Source organism: Microcaecilia unicolor, chromosome 7, assembly GCF_901765095.1.
Source record: "Microcaecilia unicolor chromosome 7, aMicUni1.1, whole genome shotgun sequence".
In the NCBI taxonomy this organism is placed as follows: Eukaryota; Metazoa; Chordata; class Amphibia; order Gymnophiona; family Siphonopidae; genus Microcaecilia; species Microcaecilia unicolor.
Window position 1 is genome coordinate 94,356,412 of NC_044037.1, and position 25,255 is coordinate 94,381,666.

General features: G+C 41.5%; 1 protein-coding gene across 1 annotated transcript; it reads right to left on the reverse strand.

The window, feature by feature from the left end:
* Window positions 1-11,243: 11,243 nt before the first annotated feature.
* Window positions 11,244-12,056, reverse strand: LOC115474855 (1-phosphatidylinositol phosphodiesterase-like). The gene has a single exon (XM_030210550.1). The coding sequence runs from the start codon at window positions 12,054-12,056 to the stop codon at window positions 11,244-11,246; it is 813 nt and encodes a 270-aa protein (XP_030066410.1).
* Between the last annotated feature and the right edge of the window lie 13,199 nt (window positions 12,057-25,255).

The following is a 25,255-nucleotide window of genomic DNA, read 5'->3' on the forward strand; positions in this document are numbered from 1 at the left end:
CATCTAAATATGAGTAGCTTCTTACAGTGTTTCGTGAAGTGGCCAAGGGTCTGGGCATCCCTTTAACTGAGGAAAAATCAAAGGGCCTGTGTACTCACTCGTTTGTTTGCTTGCTTTTTTTTTGGGGGGGGGGGGGGGTGAGTTGAATTCAGTTCATATGTTGTCCAGGCTTCCAGCTGAGAAAGTAGAAGCTATGTGGGAGGCAATTGATGAAGCTTTTCATCTGAAGAAACTGACACAGCAGATTCAGTCTTTATTGTGTTGCTTCACCTTCACATCCCGTGTTATCCTGCAGGGCAGAGTATTTTCACATTGGTTAGCCATACATTCACAGGGCTTGATGAAACCTTATTAATGGGTTCATCTTCTGGCCTAGTCAAGACTGACCTTTGTATCTGAAGATCATTTTAACAGTCTTTTTGCACTGTACATATTTGGCAAGATTTATGGATGCATCTGGAGAGTTTTTTGGCGCTTATTTTCAGGGGGTGTGGTGCCTGTACTTCTGGCCTTCTTATTGGAGGCGCAAAGAGTGGTGCAGGAATATTGCATTTTTGGAGCTCTTTCCATGTGGGTAGTACTGATGTTATGAGGGGAGTATTTGAGAGTACCACAAGGATCACCTCTCTCACCAACCATCTTCAACCTATTGATGACCCCCTTGGCAAAACTCCTATCAAACCATAACCTCAACCCATATATCTACGCCGATGATGTAACAATATACATCCCTTTCAAACAAGACATCAAAGAAATCGTCAATGAAATCAACCAAAGTCTACGCATCATGAACACCTGGGCAGATGCATTTTGTTTGAAACTAAATGCAGAAAAAACTCAATGCCTGATACTTACCTCCCAATACAACACGAATGAATTTACCGCCATAAATACACCTAACCTAAGCCTTCCAATCTCAGAAACATTAAAAATCCTTGGAGTTACTATCGACTGACACCTAACACTCGAAACCCATGCAAACAACACAACCAAAAAGATGTTCTACTGCATGTGGAAACTGAAAAGAATAAGACCATTCTTCCCAAGATCCGTCTTCCGCAGCCTAGTACAATCCCTCGTACTCAGCCATCTGGATTAATGCAACTCACTGTACGCAGGCTGCAAAGAGCAAATCTTGAGGAAACTTCAAACAGCCCAGAATACAGCAGCCAGACTCATCTTCAGCATACCAAAATATGAAAGTGCAAAACCCTTAAGAGAGAAGCTACACTGGCTCCCACTCAAGGAACGCATTACTTTCAAAGTATGCACATTAGTCCACAAAATCATTCACGGCGAAGCCCCAGCCTACATGTCTGAGTTAATCGACTTACCACCCAGAAACGCTAAAAGATCATCCCGAACTTTCCTCAACCTCCACTTCCCTAACTGCAAGGGCCTGAAATACAAGACGCTGCACGCATCAACCTTTACTTACATGAGCACGCAGTTCTGGAACAAACTGCCGCGGAACCTGAAAACGATCTACGAACAAACCAACTTCCGTAAATCACTGAAGACACATCTTTTTGATAAAATTTACGGAAAGAACCAAAACACATAAAGCCCACACTCACTGTTCAGTAATACATCAATACATCCACTTATGAATTCTCAACCCCTAATCTCACCACACCCATACCTCTACTCACAGAAAAATGTATACCATATGCTTCATATAGCGCCCCTTAATTTCCCGTTGTCTCCTTCCAATGTCTCAATGTTCTTTTCAATTGATCTATTCCTTAACGATTTTGATTTTGTCTCGTTTAACTCTTCACAATGTAATCCATAACCTGAATTGTAACAAATTGTATTTCCTTTATTCATAATGTATTGTAAGCCACACTGAGCCCGCAAAAAGGTGGGAAAATGTGGGATACAAATGCAATAAATAATAATAATAATAATAAGAGGTAGATGTGTTATTCTTTGTTCTGGAAATTTGGCTGTGGTGCAGGTGCTGAATAAAAGTGTGCACTGCCCACAGTTACTTGAATTGCTTCAATTGGTTGTGCTGTGCTGCCTATTTTTGAATGTGACTCTTGTGGCTTGTCGAGTTCTGATCTATAGTAATGAAATTGCTGATGCTCTTTCCCACATGCAGTTGTCCCAATTGAAGCAATGCCAACTTTCTTGTGGAAGATGGGAGCAGTCTCTTCAGGAGCCTGTTGCTGAATTTGTTGGCACCTAACTTGAGGAAAGCTTATGGTGTGGGGTGGTGGCATTTTCAATCCTTTCTGTTGCATTGTAATTTGTTGGATCATTTACCTGTGGGTGCCTGGGAAGTGGTGAATTTTATTGTTTGTGCTAAGCATATGGGTTGGTAATTGGCTATGGTGACCTTTTCTTTGGCCAGTGTTGTTTTTGGCCCAATTTCAGGGTTTTTCTGATCCAACTAAGTCTTCCTTGATCTTCCATTTGATGAAGGAGTATGCGCAGGCTAGGAATGTGGGGATTTACTAGTCTTGTTAACCCATTTTACATGATGATTTGTGATCTTTGTTCAGGGCATTATCTTTCATTTGAAGTGTTGCTGTTCCAGCTGTCATTCTTGGCCATGTTTTTTGTGGCTTTATGAGCAAGAAGTCAGTGGCTCCTAATAAGCAGGTCTTGGGTGAGTCTGCTCTTCTATGGGTGGTTGTTTCCTTGTATTCTAATAAATTAATGTTCTGAATCTGTTGTTCAAAAACTGATCAAGTATGTAAAGGCTGTTGGGTGAAGTTGCGTGCCCTTCCCAAGCAGTTTACTTATCCAGTGCATTGTGTGCATTTGTTTCATCAGCAACATCCGGTGTGGGGGGGGGGGGTTGTGGTTATTGGCTCATTCACCAGGATAGGGGCCCTCTTACCTGATTTCAGTTTGCAGCAATTTCAAAGAAGTATCTTGCATGGTTGGGTATGGAACTGAGTGGGTTTGGAACCCATTCTTTTAGAATTGGTGCCACGTTTGTGGCTACTGCCAGAGGCACGTGACCTGGGTTCATCAAGCACTTGGATTGGTGGAGATCTCACCAGTATTTATGTTATATGCAGTCTGTCCTAGGGTTCTCTGATTTTATTTTCTTATGCTTCTTCTTTTGCATTTTAGTATCTCCCTCGATTGTATTACCTCCTAAGGTGTGTGTCTGGATGATCGAGCACTCCTTTATTTTTTCAGCTCAGAAGAGAGCCACTGAATCTCACTGGAGTCTGAACCCTGGGCTTCCAGTGTTGGGGATTCATATTCATTGGCCTGGTATCTTTGTTGTGGGACTAGCTCCTGTCAACCCTTCTGCAAGCTAAACATTTTTCTTCATCTCATATTATGATTGTTCACTTGTGGGGAGAGGGGTAATGATTTATGTTGAGTGAAGGGAGTGGATCTAATTTGACAAAAGAGAAGAGAGTTTTTTCTCGGCAGCCTATTATTTCCCTAATACAGGTTAGTTTGGTCTAAGCTGATTCCCCGTCTGGTCTGGAGGGGTGCTAGGTGCCCCAAAGCTATCGTTCATTGCTAAGTTTGTTTTGGTTTTGAGGGGGTTGATGATTTCCTATGAACTCCTGCTGTCCTGGTATCTATAGACCAGATGGGGTCCATTTATCTGATATTGATTTAAATATGTTTATTAGTGCTTTGCAAGATGTGTTACAAGATTGTTATGGTGGCACTGGGGCTGCAGCTTCCTTTGGGAGGAAGCGGTGACAAACATTATGCTGTCACCGCTTTTGACAGGAATGGAGGGGATATGGTTATATCATAAAAATGAATTTTGGATCATTGAGGGCATCACCACCTCGAGGAAGAAGAGTTTTTGAGGCTCAGCATCACCATAGGCCCCTGGGGATACTGGAAAATTTTCACAGCTTGTTTGATACTGTCTAGCTGAGTGGGAAACTAAAGTTATTAGTTTAATGTTTTAATTTGTGTATTTGTGGGTATTTGCAGAGTTTATCATTATATATATATTGTTATGAAACTGTTTTTCCAACAAAACTGTGTCCAAAGTTTTGCCACCTTAATGTTTTCTGGGTTTAGTCTTTTAACTGTAACATATGATAATGAAAGACGTGGATACGTTGTGAATGCCTAGGTTAGGGACGCTCATGGCTATGTTTGGCACGCGAGAAGTTGGGAGATCGGGATTGGTGGATTTTTGAAAGGGGAAGGGATTTTATCTGTTTGTATGGTGTTGGGTTTTGACAGGCTTTGTTTTGGGAAGGCTGGTTAAATCACTTTTGAGGGGCTCTCTGTTGATATTCAGTATCACTTGAATGGTTGATGCTGTTGAATATCACCACAGACCGCTACAGTATAGTGAGAGCAGCCATTTTACAAAAACTGCAAGCAAAGAAAACATGGCATCACCTGGAGATTTATACATTTAAATTAAAATGTACATTTGCTACTACTTGCTCATACAAAGCTCCAACTGATGCCACTTTTTCTTTGAATGTGTAAACAGTGGATTTTGCTACCTATATATGTAGGTGCTGCCACATACATGTATTCAAAGCACATTTTCCAAAACTATGCATCCAAGGGTATCCAATTAAGGAATCAAGCTCAAAAACTCAAGTTTGGCTTTTTCATATGATTTTTAGCCCCAAAAACGTAAGCATAGTTCCCCTTTTAACCACTTCTCTAAGCCCCAGGTCAAAAGGAGCAGATCACTGACAGTTAAAAACAGTGAATATACATATATTTCCCAGGTCCACCCAAACCACACACAGAACACATCTCTATCAAGTATATACATGATGGCTGCACATATACACAATGTTTCAAAATAACAGGATGTCTTTTTTTCTCTATAACAAATAAATGTATTTCAGCAGATCCTGTTCTAAAATATATGAGATATGGACAGCCATATCTGATGTTCAAACTTGAATGTCCTTATTCTGAGTTGGACGTCCTTTCTAAAATTCAACTTCGCACATCAACCGGCTCAATATTATCGACATCCTTATTCTTAACTTCAAAGAAATGTTTCAGAAATCCATGTTAGTTTTGTCCCAGGGGCAGACTGACAGTATCTGGGCTCCTGGTCAATAAGGGTCATGGGCCCCTAACTACTTATCAAAATTGATTAAACTAGATGGAAACTAGGGGAGAGTGGGCCCTCTACTGCTGAGAGCCCTCAGGCACTGCTATGTTGTCCCAATGGTTAATCCGCCCCTACTTAAACTACACCTATATATATGTTCAGTAATGTTGTTCTTTGTAATAGTTTCTACCATTGTGCCTGGCACTGATGTCAGGCTCACCAGTTTATAGTTTTTCAGATCACCTCTGGAACCCTTTCTAAAGATAGGTGTTACATTGGCCACCCTCCAATCTTCAAGTTCCGTGCTGGATTTTAAATATAGGGATTGATAGTCAAAGAGATTTAATGGCTTCTGGCTGGTTAAATCACATTTGAGGGGCTCTCTGTTGATATTCAGTATCACTTAACTGGTTGGTGCTGCTGAATATCACCATAGACCGCTACAGTGAAAGCTGGCTATTTTGTGGGCTGTCTGGAGGCGGAGTTGGCACTTTTGTGATTATGCCAATATTCAGCACTTAACCGCCTAAATTAAGTGGCCATATCAGACAGCATAACAGTCAGTCCTATCTTTATGCAGTTTCGCTTAGGCAGGGGTGGCCCAAGGCAATCTGCCCCCGAGGCAGAGAAGAAATGCCGCCCCTGCCCGCGCCCATGCCCCCTGTGCCCAGTCTATCATCTCCCCCTTCCCTAATTCTTTACTTTATTTTTTTTCCAAAAGTCGGCAGCGATTCCCATAGGCTGCACTGCCATGGTGCCACCAGCACCAGCCTCTTCGCTACTGTGTCCCACCTCTGAGGAAACAGGAAGTTACATCAAGAGGCGGGTTGCAGTGTGAGAAGAGGCCAAGCTTGAGTAATGTTGGACTCAGAAATTAGTAGTATTTAGTCTTGCTTAGTCACCCAGATTGGCATAAATAAAGGCATTAGTTTAAGTGACAGGGAAGTGCACAAACGAGAACCTAGAAGAAGTTACTGTTTTGTACATTGCAGGGGAATTGAGGAGCCCTTGCAGCTCAAAGAATCACAGGAAATGAGAAGGAAACATCTTTTTTAAAAACTTTATATTTATGAAATTTCAAATTATATTAACAAGAGATTCTCTTGACAAGCAAGTGTGAATGAATACAGCAAGATTTCAGAAACTATAAATACATCAATTAAAGTTAAAAAAAATCTTATTTCACTACACACCTCAAAGTCCACAATTTAACAGGGAGAAAAAAAAAAACAGCCAATATTCAACTGGCGATGGTCAGCATTTTTAAAAATGTTATCAGTCACTGGCTAAATTAGCCTCATATATTCAGTGCTGGGCTATGTGCAGGCACCAGCACTGAATACCTGTGGCTAATTGTGGAAACAGTAGACACTGGAGCTTATGCAGATCCCAGCCGATATTCAGCCAAGGCCCGCAAAACTTCCTGGAGCCTGGGAGCCACGACCTGAAACAACACTCTCCTTCCTTTTCCCCCTCCCCCCACACTATTCAGATCCCCGCTCCCCTCAGTCAAGATAGCCTCCCCCCCTGGGCCTACCTTATCTCCCTAGTGGCCCAGTGGTGGCAATGTGGCAGGAGCGAAGGCCACTTGTTCCTGCTTTTTGTGGCTGCCTGAAAAAAATGGCTGCCTTGATCTCTAGCAGCAGCTCACTGTAATTGTGTACTATCAGGGGGTGGGAGGACATTCCGGGGGTAAGGAGGTTCTGAATGGCATAGGTTGGGGGAAAGGAAGAAGTGGCTATTTTTGGGGCAAGTCGGTTCCCAAGGACTCTAAAATGATGTTTAATAGTTATGTATGTCCCAGTTGATATTATAGTGCTGGGAACAGCATAGCTAACCAGCCTATTTAGGACAGCTTTTAAGCTGTCCTAATTGGCTGGTTATCTATGTGGGTGCCGGCAATGAATATTTGTGGCACCTTCCCCAATACTGCCTCCTGTACCACCATTTGTTAATGGCTGGTCAGAGCCAATATTCAGCGGCTCTGTCCAGTTAAGTGCAACTGAATATCTACAGTTGGGTAGTAAGGAGCAATTTAAGCGGGCCGGAGCCTCTCCTGCACACTTAAATCACTTTGAACATGGGGCAGACAGAAATTAGAAGCCAGAAAGAAGGTAAAAAGAAATAAAATGAAAGGAAATAGGCAAAAACAGCAGATCAACTAATCAAACTATACCGCAGCACAAGAAATACAAGAGAGCAAAAATTATACAAGAGTAGAGGCTTCAATAGTAGCTGTATCAACAAATAATAAATATGGTTGAAAAACCTCAAAAAATTCATATAAAACATCTTTAAACTTCATTATGCATTCAAAATAAAACTTGCTCCTATATGAGAAACCCTTGGTGGCATCAAAAAGAACTGTTTCTTCTGAGTCAAATGAGCAACATCAGGAAAAACTTGAATATTTAAACCACAAAACATCTCATGTCTATGCAAAAAATAAAGGTTCTTAAAATCCTATCACTATCAGATTCAAGTGGAAAAAGTCACTATCATGGTAGATGGAACAGCTTGCAATTCTATATATGATTCCAGGAAAGTTGTCAACCCCATTTCTTCCACTGTTTTCATAGGTGGCCCAGGCTCTAAGGAATCTTCCAGAACTTGAGAATGTAACATTTCCTTAGCATTCTTAGGCAAATAATAAGCTTTCAATACCAGTGGAACAGTAGATTCAGCAATCTTCAGAATCTCCACTGGGGGGGGGGGGGGGTCTTTTACTAAAGATTAGCGCATAATATCTGTCACCGAGCCTATTGTATTCCAGTCTACCCTGTTGCAGATAAGTTGTGATAATTTTTAGTTAAAGTCTCCCTGAATATTTTCTGAACATTTCCCTTGATGAATTATTAGGTATTTTAGGAATGTTGATAAAGCAGTAATTTTGTATAATATGTCCCAAAGTTTCAATCTTATTATGCAAAGTCTATGAGTCTTTAATTAAAGCAGATTATGCTGTTTAACCAAATCTGCAGTTACTTCAAGAGTACTCAAATGGTTTACCAAGGATTTTAGTAGTAACTCCTGGTTGAAATTTAAGATTATATGTTCATGCTTTTACTTGTAATAAGGAATGTTGAGAAGAAAAGGTCTTACCCAGCTCTTCAATCACAGACCATATTGAGTCCAAAGATATGCTGGAAGAACACTGCAGGGAAAAAAAGAAGGGATGACAAATACCCAAGTCTCCAGATTTGTTCTCTTGCAAACCAGAAAGACACTATAGTTCTTCCTCAGCATATAATTCCTCACTCCCCTTCTGCTTATCTGAACCTGCTACATCTGTAAGCAGCCAGCATGACTGGTGTTTCACTGATACCCTGTATCTTTCCTTCTGCCAAATTCGGGAGGGGGTGCTACCCAATGCCCAGGGTCTGTGAGATCTCATCAGCCAAGGGAGACACCCAAATAGCTCCATGGGCACTCCCAATGTCATTCCAATGGGAATTCTGATAGTTGAAGAGTGCTGTACACGGAGATCCAAGGGACTATAAGTGGCAGTAATGGTTGGTGTAAAACCATCTCCTTGAATACTGCCCTTTCTTTTCTTCCCCATTGGGAGCAGTAAAACAATTGCCCAAGACAGAGCTCTCATGGCGTGCTATGCACCATCTAGCTCCCCCCCCCCCCCCCCCCCCAAGCTTCTCAGGAGAAGGAAACTTCTGAGCTACCTTACTGTACCAGCCAAGCACCATGGCCACAATCCTCATAAGTCAGATTCCATCTACAGCAGAAGGATAAGATTGTACCAGCTAGCAGGAGTAAAATTGCCTTGAATTTGATCCTTCCTGTCTTGGCTAGCTTACAGATAGGAAGAGACTTTCAGCATTGTCACAAGCAAACTATCTGGGTTAACAGCCCATTAGCTAGGTCAGTGTTCTGATTCAGCAGAGCACAACATGCCAGGAGACCTCTGCCCTGTCTGAAATAGAGGGAATTGGGGAGCCCTCTATCTTCTCTTCAAAGCTGCTCCATAAGAGGAGTGAATGAACTTTGCTGTACGTTGTAAATAAAAGATTGGATCACCATCCAATAATCCAAGGATTATAAGAGCTGAAAGGGATAAAATCTTTATCACCCCAGCAGGATTCCACCAAGAATGGTACATCTAAAAGGGACTTTTGAAATATGTCTTCAGAACCACTGTGGGCCCGATAGTCAGCCAGCAGTGGGCAATATGTTTACTGTCTGCTGTTGACATTAAACTTGAATATTCAATGCCAGGCCATTTCCAGTGACCAGCATTGAATATCTGTTTTTTTTAAACCTAAAATATTAACTTGCCATGCTGATATTCAGTGATAAGTTTTTTAGTGGTTAAAGATGGTTTGCTATTTATGCAGCCTATTTTAACCGCTCAACATAGCTGGTTTAGTGTTGAATATTTGTGCCAAACCAGCTATGTCATGCGATTTAACCGGTTAGCAGCTAGATGCTAACAGGCAATATTCAGCAGAGTTGACTGGTTATCATCCACTGAATATTAGTGGTTAGGCGCCAATATGTTATTTAACTGGTCAGTGGCCATGTCAGGTCAGTAAAATAGCTTTGAATATGGTGGTGGTGGTGGTGGGGGGTTACTCATCTGTCTGCTAATTGTCAGTGTGATAGGTTTTGTCAACAGCACTGATAATTCCAACCCCCCCCCCCCCCCAATATTAAAAATCACGTAACCATCCAGGAACAATTCCTAGCCAGTTAAATGGCACTTGACTGGATATCTGGCGATATTCAGTGGGAGATAGCCGGCTATCTCCCGCTGAATATTGCTGGTTAGCGCTTAGCAGATAGCCAGTTATATTGCACGATATAACCAGCTATCTGCTGATATTCAGCTCATTGCTGCCTAAGTTTGGCAGCCAAATTAGGCTGCTGAAATAGCAGGCCTATCTTTGGCCGGTTTCAATTTAACTAGCCAGTGCTGAATATTGGCTTGGCCAGTTAGGTTGAAACTGACGAAAACTAAACTGGATATCAAATGCCAGTCACTGGAAATGGCACGGTATTGAATATCCGGGCTCGTGCCGACCGCGGGAGGAAGCCTTGCTACCTCCCGCAGTCTGAATATCAGCCCCAAAGAGTACATTATGAACTGTTTTGCCCCTGCCACCCTGTGGTAGGAAATTTGATTTTTAAACATTCAATTTGCTAATGGAGAGATGTAAGGAGGGACTTTGCATATAGTTTTGCCAGAAGTTGCAACTGTTGAAATATCAATTGAAGACGTTTAAGTAAAGAGTTCTGGTTCAGATAAAATACATTGGAATCAGCTGAGTTATTTGTGTGGAGAACTGCAAAAGTCTGAACTGCTTATTCAACCTTCCATTACAGGCAGGTCCTGGCCCTGTCATTCAACCAATAATTATGATTGTGTGCCCTGTCCCTACTCTACTGGGGGTTTCTGCTGGAGCCACACTAAACAAAGGGAGTTACTCGTGGACATGATATTCCCAGATGCAGCAATGTAAAAAATAAATAATAATAATAAAATAAAATAATTACTGTGGTAAAATAGCATTTAGCATTGGTTAATTAACAGGGCCCTTTAAGTTTAGATGTGCTAAATTTATATGCTAAAATCTCATTTCAAGTCTGATTATCTAAATCAATGATATACAGAGAGTGTATACAGTAAAAAGTCCAAATTCAAAGGAAAGTGAGTCATTTATCATGTGCTTGTAACTTCCCTAAAGTGTAACAGCAGCTTAGTATTGGGTACCAACGCCAGCCTGACAGGATCTAGACCCAGTGAATCTAGACCCAGTGAATGAAAGGCAGCCACTGCTGCTCCAAGCTTGGTCCTGGTAAACCAAAGGCCATCATTTCTGCTGCCAACTCAAGCAAAGAAAGAAGTGCTGAAACTAGAAAGATATATGAAATGAATGGCAGAGAAGCTAGAGAACGCAGGTAAGTGAGGAGGTGAGTTCTGTGGAAAGATGGGAACTGTTAGAGATAAGAGAGTAAGTTACAGAAATCCAGTCTGGTATTTGCCATTGTCTGATACATTTGGATTTTGTGACCTTCATAAGACCCCTGACGCAGGCAGTTTTGCTGACACACGGACAGTGTCGGGTCTGATCAGTAAAACACTAAGTTGACACCCTTGTACTTTTTTGGTTTGTTGCTCTTTTGGGTGTGCTTCGGATTCCCTCTACTACCGTTTCTTCATAAAAGATTACCATTTTGATTGAGTTTTAGAATCTTCTTTCTAGTTGTTGTTGATAATCAACTGTACCAGGAAGCTACCTGGAAAATCCATAGCTATAATTCCCCATCTGTTCTTTTCCTTTTTCCTGTGGTCCAGAAATTTGTACAGGTTATAGTTCATTTCACGAGCTACTGTATAAGGATATGCTCCCAAACTAGATCCTGCACTAAAAGTCAAATACATCTTATCACCTTCTCTCTTCTGAGCTTCAGTTAGATTTCTTTCAATACTTGCCCATTTCTTACCTATATCAAACACTGTTGGTATATGCTTATTCTCAGCTACTTTAAGATTTTTATAAAAGATTCCATTCATAGGATGAAGAAAATCCTGCAGCATGATGATCTTCCCTCTAGCTTGGCCAAGAGTGGGTATGTAAGTAGCGACCCAAAACCAGGATATTCCAGCATCAACGATACAACGAACCATTGCACCATGTAATTCTCTTGTTTTAGAGTGTGCTTCATATGCATGAATAAGAATGATTTCCTTTGAATGCTGTCTCAAGAAATCAATAGTGTCTTTAAAAACAGCATCAAAGAAGAGATGACGATTCTCAGAAAGGACAACTACCTTGTGGTTAGAATGCTTCAAAGGTATATTAACAAATCGTATCCCAGCTTCATACTGCTTTTTGAGACTCCAGCTTTGACACTGAAATGCATCCCCACCACTAAATTGCAGGGAATTGTTAGTGCCAGGAATGGAGAGATCGCGTAGAGATTTTCCATCTGGAAGAAAAGACATCCAGTCTGCGTGTTTAATTGCAGGATTTTCTGTAGTATCATATTCTTTTTTTTGAGTATTTCCCATATTGACTTGGAGATGAGTATAACTGCCTGTAAAATACACCAAAACACAATTTAATCAGACTCTTTCCTTTTTAACCCATAGTATCATCAGGTCACTATTGCCTGTGTTTTGTTTTTACAATGAATGTAAAAATAAAGGTTAAATAACAAAAACAAAATAGTCTACTGTTATAATTTTTTAATGGACTGACGTAGTACATTTTGAGGGTGAATTTCTGAGTAATGTGAGCACATAGAACATTTTTTTATGGACCCAGGTACATGTGTTTAAAATAGCTGTGAAGTCCACACATATAAAAATATGTACTGAAAAAACATAGCACCTACTTTCATGTGATACACATGTAGGTATTCCTAGGAGTGGGTAGAGACCGTGCAGCATGATGTAGAATGAGGGTTGTATCATGGCAGTTATATATATGTGCTTATTTCTACTGACACATAATTTTAGGTCTTTGTTCAAGCCCTCTGTGTCTGGTCCTGTCTTTTCTAGACACTAGGGATGGGCATTCTTTTTTGAATGAATGTCAAAATGTGACTAATGTAGGAATTTTGGGTTCATTTACCTTGAAATGAATCCTCATTAGTGCCTTTTTTTGCAGTAGCAAAGTTGCAAATCTTATCCATGAGTGTGTGTATGTGTGTGTGTGTGGGGGGGGGGGGCATAAACCAAAGCCATTAAAAGTGTCTATACTATCTAAAGACTGGAAGATTACCACTGTAACACTGATTTTCAAAAAGGGTTCCTGGGTGATCTGGGAAATTACAGACTTGTAAGCCTGACATCAGTGCTGGGCAAAATACTATATAAAGAATAAAATTACTGAACACCATGGGAATCAACTTTTCAAAATGATTGAGGGTGCTAAACCCAATGGAAATCACCCCTCCTTGGACACAGTCATTGAGGTTCCTCAATATTTGGGGTGCTCAAGTACCCACAGCATCCACAGTGCTGGCTCTTATGCTGAACACATAGGCAAACATGGTTTAAAGGGACAGAGTCAACCTGGATTCAGCCAAGGGAATTCTTGTGTGCAGCAGCAACCAAAAAAGCAAACGGGAAGCTAGGAATTATTAGGAAAGGGATGCAAAATAAGACCAAGAATATTATAATGCCTCTATTTCTCCATGGTGCGACCTCACTTTGAGTACTGTGTTCAATTCTGGTCATCGTATCTCAAAAAATATATAGCAGAATTAGAAAAGGTTCAAAGAAGAGCGACCAAAATGATAAAAGGGGATGGAACTCCTCCCATATGAGGAAAGGGTAAAGAGGTTAGGGCTCTTTAATTTGGAAAAGAGATGGCTGTGGCTAAGGGGGGATACGATTGAGGTTCACAAAATCCTGAGTAGTGTAGAATGAGTAGAATTAAATCGATTTTTTTTACTCATTCCAAAAGTACAAAGACCAGGAGACACTCAATGAAATTGCATGGAAATACTTTTAAAACAAATAGGAGGAAATATTTTTTCACTCAAAGAATACAGTAGTTAAGCTCTGGAACTCATTGCTGGAGGATATGGTAATGGCAGTTAGCATGTCTGGATTTAAAAAAGGTTTGGAGAAGTTCCTGGAGGAAAAGTCCACAGTCTGTTATTGAAATGGAGATGGGGGAAGCCACTTCTTTCCTTGGGATTAGTGGCATGGAATGTTGCTATAATTGGAATTCTACCAGGTACTTGTGACATGTATTGGCCACTGCTGAAAGCAGGATACTGGGCTCAATGGGCCATTGGTCTGAGCCAGTATGGCTGTTCTTAAGTTCATATGCTCTTAAGCGTGGATGGCAGTGCATTCCACAGAGCAGGGGCTGTACAACAGAAGGCAAAATGCCTTGTTGAATCAAGTCTAGCCTGGTGAATTGATGGAATATATAAACCATGGTCTGACAATGAGTGCAATAATTGGAGTGCAGTGGAGCGTAGGGAACAGTCAATGTGGCAAGGTAAGAGGGAAAGTCTATGTGCAATGCCTTATGACTTAAAGTTACTATCGTGAAATGGATACATTACTCTCTAGGCAGCCAGTGATAATGGATAAACAACGGAGTGGTGTGATCTTAGAGGCACGTGAGAAGATCCATAATGCAGTATTTTGTAGAGATTGATTGCATTTAAGAACAGACTTTGGAATTCTGCAGTAGGGATACTTGCATAGAATTCCACAAGGCCCAACCAAAATCGGTATAATTTGGACTTTGCACTGGAAGGGAAGAAGAAAGTCATGATAGGCTGCTGGAAAAACTGCTTGCAGGTGATTGACCCTACACCTTCCTCCTCCTCATTTCCCACTGGCAACAAGCTATATGGATTGAAACCCAAACGTGCAGTGCTTCTGTTCCCTCATAAACTTTAATGACAAATGAAGGTTCTACCAAAAGCATTTAGCATTATTCATGAGTTTCACTGCTGTATTCTGCAAAGATTGAAGATGTTTTAAACTATAGTGAGGAACTTCTTCACTCTAAGGCAGTTATGATCGGTTTGCTCAATGCTACAGCATTCTTCCAACAGAAACCTCTAGTTAGCCCTTCCAGCTTATAATCGAACGAGAATAACGCCCAAGTTCCGACCTAAATCGGGAGATGGGCGTTCTTCTCACAAAAACAAATAAAGCGGCATAATCGAAAGCCGAACTTTGGACGCTTTCAACTGCACTCCGTCGCGGATGCGGACAAAGTTGACGGGGGAGTGTCGGAGGCGTGGTGAAGGCGGAACTGGGGCGTGGTTATCACCCGAACAGAGATGGGCGCCCTTCGCCGATAATGGATGCGTTTGTAGCTAGAATTTAGGGCACTTTTCCTGGACCCTGTTTTTTGACGAATAAGGCCCCAAAAAGTGCCCTAAATGACCAGATGACCCCCAGAAGGAGTCGGGGATGACCTCCCCTGACTCCCCCAGTGGTCACTAACCCCCTCCCACCACAACAAATGATGTTTCACAACTTTTTACTTTCACCCTCAAATGTCATACCCTCCTCCCAAGCAGCAGTATGCAGGTCCCTGGAGCAGTTGTTAGGGGGTGCAGTGGACGTCAGGCAGGTGGACCCAGGCCCATCCCCCCCCTACCTGTTACAATTATGCTGCTTAATGCTACTAGTCGTCCAACCCCCCCAAACCCCCTGTACCCACATGTAGGTGCCCCCCTTCACCGCTTAGGGCTATAGTACTGGTGTAGACTTGTGGGCAGTGGGTTTTGAGGGGGATTTGGGGGGCTCAACACCCAAGGGAAGGGTGCTGTGCACCTGGGAGCTCTTTTACCTTTTTTTTTGTTTTTGTAAAAGTGCCCCCTAGGGTGCCCGGTTGGTGTCCTGGCATGTGAGGGGGACCAGTGCACTATGAATCCTGGCCCCTCCCACGAACAAATGCTTTGGATGTATTCGTTTTTGAGCTGGGCGATTTCATTTTCCATTATCGGTGAAAAGCAAAAACACCCAGCTCACACCTTGGCGAATAAACCATGGGCGTCTATTTTTTTTTTGAACATACGGTTCACTCCGCCCCTTCACGGACCCGTTCTCGGAGATTAACGCCCATGGAGATAGGCGTTTCTGTTCGATTATGCCCCTCCTTGTCACCCAAATCTGTAAGCTACAACTGGTACAAAATACTGCCAGCAAACTACTATTCAGGAAGAGAAATTATCACCCAGTTTCCCTCCTTTTCATATCTAAACATTGACTTCTTGTAGCATACCAGATTCCTTTCAAGTACTTCACCATTTATCAGGTTTTCATTCAAGACTCCCCTTATATCTTCCCAGATTCCTTATTCCTTATGTCCTTCAGCGATCCCTCTATTCTACTCAGCAGGGTCTTCTTGTTGTGCCTTCTTGCCATCCTACCTGGCTTGATTTATCAAAAATTCTTGCTTCAGTGTTGTCATTCCTACTCTCTGGTATAACCTTCTGCTCTCCATCAGGACCAAACTTTCCATTCAAAAATTAAAAAGTGCCTGTCAAACTCATCTCTTTACACAGGCCTTCCCGCATGTTTAGCTTACTTGAGTCTATTCCTTGCTCATTAGTAGCAGCATGATGCTTTATATATTTCTCTTCCCCATTGTTCCTCTATTTGGCAACAGATTTGTACTAATTTTATCTTTTGTTCTGTTCCTTTTGTTTGTTGTTTGGTCCTTTCATCTGTTTTAGTTTGTACCCTCCCTTAATTATCTGATGAAAATCACTGAGACATTTTACTTTAATTTATGGGATATCAAATAAAACTGAACTTGAACTACACCCCCCCCCCCCCCCCGGTGGTGCCACTATTATCAGGACCCCTATAGAGTCTTAGCTCAAGAGATATCCAGCTTAGAAGGGCATGGGATTTTATTTATCAGATATGAGCTTAAGCATTTGGGCTGATAATCTGCAAAGTGGCAGAAAAGAAAACAATGCGTAAGTACATAAGTACATAAACACTGCCACACTGGGAAAAGACCAAAGGTCCATCAAGCCCAACACTCTGTCTCTGACAGCGGCCAATCCAGGCCCCAAGAACCTGGCAAAAACCCAAAACTTAATAATGAACAATGGACTTTTCCTTCAGGAATCTGTCCAGACCACCTTTAAACTCAGCAAGGCCAGTTGCCATCAGTACCTTCTCCGGCAATGGGTTCCAGAGTCTAAGTACGAGCTGAGTAAAGAAAAACTATTTGGAAACTATCTGAAAGTTTTGTTGTGGGTAATTTGCATGAGTCTGAAATAGTTTAGAGACGTAATTACTTTTTGCATTCTCTATCTTAGATTTCAATTTGGCTTTCAGGAGACTATCAGGCTTATTTTCGAAAGAGAAGGACGCCCATCTTTCGACACAAATCACAAGATGGGCGTCCTTCTCACAGGGTCGCCCAAATCGGTATAATGGAAAGCCGATTTTGGGCGTCCCCAACTGCTTTCCATCGTGGGAATGACCAAAGTTCCCAGGGGCGTGTTGGAGGCATAGTGAAAGCGGGACTTGGGCGTGCCTAATACATGGGTGTCCTCGACCCATAGTGGAAAAAAAAGGGTGTCCCTGATGAACACTTGCACAACTTTACCTGGTCCTTTTATTCTTATGACCAAGCCTCAAAAAGGTGCCTGAACTGACCAGATGACCACCGGAGGGAATCGGGGATGACATCCCCTTACTCCCCCAGTGGTCACTAACCCCCTCCCACCCTCAGAAAAAAACATTTTTAAATATTTTTTTGCCAGCCTCTATGCAAGCCTCAAATATCATACCCAGCTCAATGACAGCAGTATGCAGGTCCCTGGAGCAGTTTTAGTGGGTGCAGTGCACTTCAGGCAGGCGGACCCAGGCCCATCCCCCCTACCTGTTACACTTGTGGTGGTAAATGTGAGCCCTTCAAAACCCACCAGAAACCCACTGTACCCACATCTAGGTGCCCCCCTTCACCCATAAAGGCTATGGTAGTGGTGTACAGTTGTGGGGAGTGGGTTTTAGGGGGCTCAGCACACAAAGTAAGGGAGCTATGTACCTGGGAGCTTTTTATGAAGTCCACTGCAGTGCCCCCTAGGGTGCCCGGTTGGTGTCCTGACATGTCAGGGGGACCAGTGCACTATGAATGCTGGCTCCTCCCATGACCAAAGGTCTTGCATTTGGCCGTTTCTGAGATGGGCATCCTTAGTTTCCATTATCACCGAAAATCAGAAACGACCAAGTCTAAGGACGACCATCTCTAGGAATGACCTAAATTTCAAGATTTGGGCGTCCCGACCATATTATTGAAACAAAAGATGGACACCCATCTTGTTTCGATAATACAGGTTTCCCCGCCCCTTCACCGGGACGTCCTGCGAGGACGTCCTGAGGAAAACTTGGGTGCCCCTTTCGATTATGCCCCTCCACAGGTTGCAAGTGAACTAGAGTACTTGTTCTTACCAATGCCATTCTGCACTAAGAAGTTGCATTTTAATCATACATACTTCCTCATTATATCAATGTTGATTGCAGTTATTTTAATTAGACATTCAGTAATTGATACTGTTCTGTCCATGTGGCAACTTCTTCATCAGTGGACAGTGAATGAGAGTTAGCTGATGAAAAATTACAGAACCTAACAAATGTCCACTATATTTGGTTGGAAAGAGGCATTTACGTGAGCAGAAAGTTAGCATAATTTCACCAGAAATTGGTCCATCCAAGAAAAAGGAAGAGTAGATGGAGGTGTAGTAACAACGTGAGCTCCTTTTTAGAAGACCAGGTCCTGGCAATGACCTGCTACATGAGTTAGTGCAGTATAAAGGACAGTTAGGTCTAATTCATTTAATTGTGCGAGAAAATCATTCTCTGTCCTTGAAGCTGGCAGGTCAACATGAATGTTCATATCACCAAGACCAGTAGGTCTCAGGAATAAAGAAGACCTCAGGTATTAGGCACATCAGTTCTTCCAGTGATCCTTAGAAACTGGAGATGGTTGGGAAATTAATAAGCAATTCTTTGGAGATGTACCAAAAATCTGAATAAAAAGTATTTTAGAAAGCCTTAAAGAATAATCAGATATTTCTATAACGGAGAGGTGTTTAGATATGAATAAAACCTACTCCCTTCATGCTTCAGAGGACAGTAAGTAAAATAAAAAGAAAAATTACAATACTTGGGAAAAATGACATACATAAAGGGCAATTTCTATAAAGCAGGTGTCCAGATTTATGTCTGTGTTATACACATGTTTAGAATGCAAGCATTCACGTGTTTGTGTGCACATAGCCTAAGCTCTATCCTGCAAATGCCCCTTATATAGTATTTGTAATTGGGCATACACATGGAACGAGCATGGGGAGACATAGGGGAGGCTCCCATTTATAACAGGACTGTAAGTTCCACATGTCCAAGCCACATTTAGGCACCTCCTTTTCTACCAGCTCTATGGCTGGCATAAGTGCAAGCGCCTAAATATTAGGAGTCCAATACCAGGTTACATCTAGGTTCCATTATAAAATAAGCTCCTTCTGAGTGGCCCCAGGGCGGCTAAATGGAAGCATCAAGCTATAGAATTATCCTCATAATGGGAGTCTTAATCCATAAGCCAAGTTTCAGTAACACTCAATATACCAAAGGCCCTGTTTACAAAGGAACACTAGCGTTTTTAGTGCACGCTAAAAATTTGAATGCGCTAACCATGTTGATGCCCATAATATTCCTATGGGCATCTACACTGTTAGTGCACACTAAAAATGCTAGCACGCCTTTGTAAACAGTGCCCCAAGTTTTTATAGAAAGAAAAGGTCATGTACCAGACAGCATTTAGACTTCAGTGAGTGGACATTAAATGGTCCTACCTGCAATGGTGTATTCTCCGGTAGCAATGTTGAATCCTTATTACTAGCCTCCTTCAAAGAAATAAAAACAGGGAGCAAACAACCCTTCCTCAATGTTCTTGCCTAGGTACGAAAAGTTGAAAGTGCTATATCCATATACAACAGTGTGGGTTATGATGATGAGGATGCCCTCATCACAACCCAAATATGCCCTCATCATAGGCGCCGGCTCTGTGGGTGCTGTGGATACCTGAACACCCCAATATTCTTCCTTGTAAGTCTGTAGATTTGGGACTAAATGCTCCACGCTTTAGAGTTGCAGGGAACCAATGGAAGGAAGTGCTTCTGTATCCTAACCACCCCCTTCAGCCTGTTGGCTGGCTGTGTCTGACCAATAAACTGCAGGGGGAGGAGGAGTTGCTGTAGCCTGAGATAGACACACTTCCTGTCACCGGCTATCAGTGGTGCAGGGAAAAGCTGCAGATAGACAATGAGAAAAGGAAGAAACAGATTCAGAACTTTATTGGCATGACAATTTTAATTGTGTTGTCAAAGTAATACCTAGAGTAGTTAAGGTTAAAAAGACTGAAGTACTGGTAGAGAAATAGAGGGGGCTAGGAAGACGTGAAAAGAATTGAAAGGGATTACCATACCAAAAGAGAGAGAATGCTGCTATGAAGGACTGAAAGATGCAGAAAGGAGCTGTAAAAGGAAGTGAGACTGGGTCATGGGGACAGGAATTTGAAATGGGGCAGCATGAGAGGAGTAAAAAACAAGTTGTGAAGGTGAGGGGAATTCAGGAGTCATGTCCTGTGTGTGGGAATGTTGCTGGGAGAAGGAGACATTATGAATGAATGGATATTGCTATAGTGGTGCACTATCCCCATATCCTTCTACATCGGAAAAGAGAAAAACAGCAGGATAATGGTGCTGGGCAGAAGAAAAAGAAGGGGATGTTTCATAAAAGGAGAGAGAAAGATGAATGTATTTATTTATTTTATTTAAAACATGCATCTTCCACTTTAAGCCCAAAGCGGATTACAATAAAAACATACATAAAATCAGCATAACACAACAATAACCAACAAAACATATACAAATAACTGTCCAATTCCTCAAACAAAATACAATTGAAAATATTTAACCGAATAAAATTTGTCACTGTGCCATTACTTCAACCAGAATAAGCTTGCACAAAATAAAATGTTTTCAATTACTTTTCAAACTGAGAGGCAGTGGCACAAAATATGAGATGACCAGGAAGTTTATTCCCTAATAATGGTCCAGCCAATGAGAAAACACAAGTACGAGTTTCCACCTAATGGAAATCTAACACAGACAGTGTAACTAGGTATCTAGATATTTCAGATCACAGTTTCTAATGTGGTTTATACATTTGCAAAATCTTGAAGAATATTGTGCTAGAGTCATCTCTACTGCTAAAGAAGGGACATTGTGCCAAAGCTGTCACCATCAAACGGGGTGCAATTGCCATTTTTCTAGATGGTATGGATTATCCTAAATTCAGCTTCACATAGCTTTCCAGGCCAGCCACTTATTCTGTGACCACTGGAACTTTAGCAGATGGGCTGGCACACAGTGGGTTAATATGAATATCTGCATTGGGGTCAAGCGATCTCTTGCTCGGCATGTGATCTTTGGGGGTTTCAGTCTTAGAGCAGAAAGCACCATGTGCAGCTGTGGCTCTGGGGCTGTGGAGCTGTGGAGCATCTGATTGCTGAGCTTACAAGGCTTGTGCATGCAGGTGGTAGAGCAGCTCATAGGTTCTTTCAGGTTCTGGAACAGCGCTGTTTTACAATCTGTGTGTTCTGGAAAAAACTGCTGCAGAGGATGGGAAGACACAAATGGTGTCATGGAATAGAGATGTTCTGGAGTTTTGGGAAGGGGGTGTAGGAATGTGATCAATGCTTGGAAGGGTGGGAATAAAAAAAATTGAGATGTGAGATAAATCTCATAAGAAGGGATGATGGATGGGTGCACCTAACCTGCAGGAGAGGGCCCTGACCATGATAGAGAAAGGTGAATTAGTAGGGAGCAGGGCAGATCAGGTCAAGGAGAAGTAGGGAGCAGAGGTTTAGGATGGAAGAATGGAACAGGTATGGGGAAGGTATTAAGCAGCCTACCCTGAAAACAAAAGTCAAACTATGCATTGGGATAAAGAAGTGAGGGAAAAACAGAATAGGAAGATGAAAGGAGGAAGAAGACATTAAGGTGGGGAGGAGTTGAGAAAGAAGTTGGAGATGGTCTGTGAGAAGAGAAAGTGTATGGTGTGCACAGATTAGGTAGGGAAGAGGGACTATTGAGGAATGGCTGTGAGGGGGGATATAGGAAGTATAGATAGGTCTGGGTGGAGAGTAAGGCACAGCATGAGTGTAGTGTAGACGGGCTGGGTGGAAGGTGGTAAACTGTGGAGAAACATTGGGGTTGAGGAGGAAGAGACACTGGTACGACTTGCAGTACTTCCTCTAGCATTTCTTTTGCCCATGAGTCCTCCATAAATGTGCACCACTTACTGTGCTCTGCATTTAAGGACAGCCTGGCCAGTTGTGTTCACAACCCACCATGCTCTGATTTCCTTTTTTAGAGACTCGGTAATGAGTGCTGTGTTGAGCACTCTCAATCATTTTGAAAAGTTGGCTCCTATGGCCTTCATTGTATAATCTTGTTGGACAGCCATCTTGTTTTGAAAATACGGGTTTCCCTGCCCCTGGATCAGGACATTTTGCGAGGACGTCCAAATCAAAACTTGGACGTCTCTTTCGAAAATGCCCCTCCACGTCACCTATTTCTTGCTTAAGAGGGATCATCTCTAAAGGCATGAGTGTAAATGCAGTGTTCTTGTCTGTGCAAGCTGTGACATCTCTGCTGAGACTACCAGTTAGTTTGATTTGGGCACTACCAATTTGAACAGGATTTGAACCAGTAACCTAGTGGTGAAAGATTCTAAAACTAATTTTTCCACTCTACTGAATAATCCTTCCCCCTTGCTTTCAGTTCTATTACATCTCATAAGACCCATAATAAGGCTAACCCATAATAAGGCTAATCCTTTCTATGGCTTTTCCTTTCTTTTGAAACTATAGACTTCCTTGGCTCAACTGTTTTCTGAAAATATATGTTACTACAAATAAAGACACACACAAATAAAATCACACATTTCTTACTGTTATAGAGGTTTTACAGTCGGTAATGTGACAGGTGCTCCTCTTCTAGGAATTGTGATTCTTTGATTAGCTCAGATACCTGGGTATTAAAAGAAATAGCAGAATGATTACATATCATTTCACTTCTAGAATTATTACTTCTGAAGGAAATGCTCAGATCCTATAATAGGTGATATCTCATCCATAACGGGCTGTGCTAAGAATTTTCAAGAATCCTCAAGCCAATATGCTGAAGGAGACAAATTTACAAAAAACCAAAGTAAAGAAAGATCAGCAGCCTGGTGCAGCTGTGCAGAGCCTGCCTCCCTTTCTTTATTTACTAGGAAAGAATCCTGCCTACATGACCCAGCTCACTGATTGGCTGTCATTCTACTAAGATAATTTTATTGACAGTGTAGTGCTGCTGTCTTCTGATTGGCTATAAAGCTCAGGATCTGGTTAGATATTCCAAACATCAATATGGAGCATTTTCCTGAAATATCAAGAAGGCCTGTGAGTGGAGAGAAATAGGACCTATGGCTGTGTTTTTTTCAGTATTAGCTCCTTTTTAAATAACTTAATATAAGAAATTTTGTTACCTTCATAAGGATGGAAATTAAATCAGTAAAACAGTAAGCCATGAAATCAAGAAGTTAAAAAGAGGTTTGATTTTAGAACATATGATTATTTTCTGTAAATATAAAATAAGAAGGAGGATAAAACAGAAGAAATCTGGGAAAAGAAATGATTTTAGATAATAAGTAGAACTAGATACTAAACAAAAGATAATCAAAAGCAATTTTAGTCACTTGGATGATTCACTGTTGATAGCACCCTGTCTTCAATGTCTTCAACAGTGAATTATCCAAGTGACTAAAGTTACTTTTGATTATCTTCGATGGACCATTGATCTGACTCGCATGCTATTTCTTTTATTTTTATCAGCTAAATGCTGAGTGTTTTTGAGTTTGACTGAGCATACTATAAAGGATTAGCACTCAATCAAATGTTTATTAGGCTAATTTCCAGCTGCAAATTAATTGGCTCTTTAGTAGGCCAGTAGATCTTTTTGAATCCTCTCAAAGTGAGAAGTAGTCTAAAATAGACATCCTTCCTATCAATATCTGCAGGTACAGTAGGTGGAGGAAACCTAAATAGTCTGATTTCTGTTTAATCACTTGATGTAAAAAGATAAATTGCTTGTGTAGGCTTTAAAACTCCATGCCAGTTCTTTGAATTTGAATCCCATAATTTATTCCTTTAACAAATTCAATTTGGATACATTTCTAACATCAAAAGAATGCTGCTATAAGGAGACCCCATTGAAACCCCTGTTGGTTGATGCTCATTTTGGGGTTATATAAACAGTTTTTCTATTTTTGTTGAGTTCTGAGGGCACAGTGGTGGTGATTTTGTCTGTGTGTGTGTGTGTGTGTGTGGGGGGGGGGGGGTCAATTCCAGGTGCTAGGCAAAGTGGTAGAGTCTATTAAAAAGAACAGAATTACTGAGCATATACCTAGGCATGGATTAATGGGACAAAACCAACATGGATTTAGCCAAATAAAATCTTGCCTCACCAGTCTGCTATGTTTCTTTGAAGGGGTGAATAAACATGTGGATAAAGGAAAGACAGTTGATATTGAATATCTGGATTTTCAGAAGACATTTGACAATATATCTCAAGAATGACTCCAGAGGAAATTAGAAAGTCATGGGATAGGAGGCAGTGTCTTGTTGTGGATTAAGAACTGGTTAAAATATAGAGAACAGAGAGTAGGGTTAAATGGTCAATATTCTCAATGGAGAAGGGCAAACAGTGGGGTTCCCCAGGGGTCTGTGCTGCTTTTAAACATATTTATAAATGATCTAGAAACAGGAATAATGAGTGAGGCAGTTACATTTGCTGATAACACAAAGTTATTCAAAGTTGGTAATTCATAAGAGGATTGTGAAAAATTGCAAGAAGACCTCATGAGACTGGGAGACCGGGCATCCAAATGGCAGATGATGTTTAATGTGAGCAAGTGCAAAGTGATGCATGTGGGAAAGAGGAAACCAATCTACTGCTACATGTTGCAATGAGTCATTACCCAGGAAAAGGATCTAGGTGTCATGGGCGATGATACTCTATGCTATGGGCCCTATGGAAGCCATACTGAAAATCATCCAGTACAGAATGCTCTTATATCACTCCCTGGTGTGACCACACCTTGAATATTGTATGCAATTCTGGTCATTGCATTTCAAAAAAGATGTAGCTGAATTAGAAAAGGTATATAGAAGGGCGATGAAAATGATAAAGGGGATGGGAAGACTTCCCTATGCGGAAAGGCTAAAGAGGGTAGAGACCTACAGCTTGGAAAAGAGATGGCTGAGGGAGATAGGATAGAGGACTATAAAATACTGAATGGCGTGGAATGGGTAGATGTCAATCACTTGCATATTCTTTCCAAAAATGCATGGACTAGGGGGCATGCAATGAAGCTACTAATTAGTAAATTTAAAACAAATCAGAGAAAATATTTCTGTACTCTAAATGTGGAGTGGAGCAGAATGTAGGAGTAGACTGTTGGTTAGTGCAGTGGTCTTAGAACCAGCGGAAGTAGGTTCAATTCCCACTACTACTCCTTGTGATTCTAGGCAAGTCACTCAACCGTGACTCTAGGCAAGTCACTCAACCATTCATTGCCCCAGTTTCATAATAAGTACCTTTATATAATATGTAACCAGCTTTGATTGTAACCAAAGAAAGGCGGTATATCAAATCCCT

Excerpts from the sequence above, each read along its gene's own strand:
- LOC115474855 (XM_030210550.1), bottom strand. The coding sequence starts at position 12,056 with ATGGGAAATACTCAAAAAAAAGAATATGATACTACAGAAAATCCTGCA.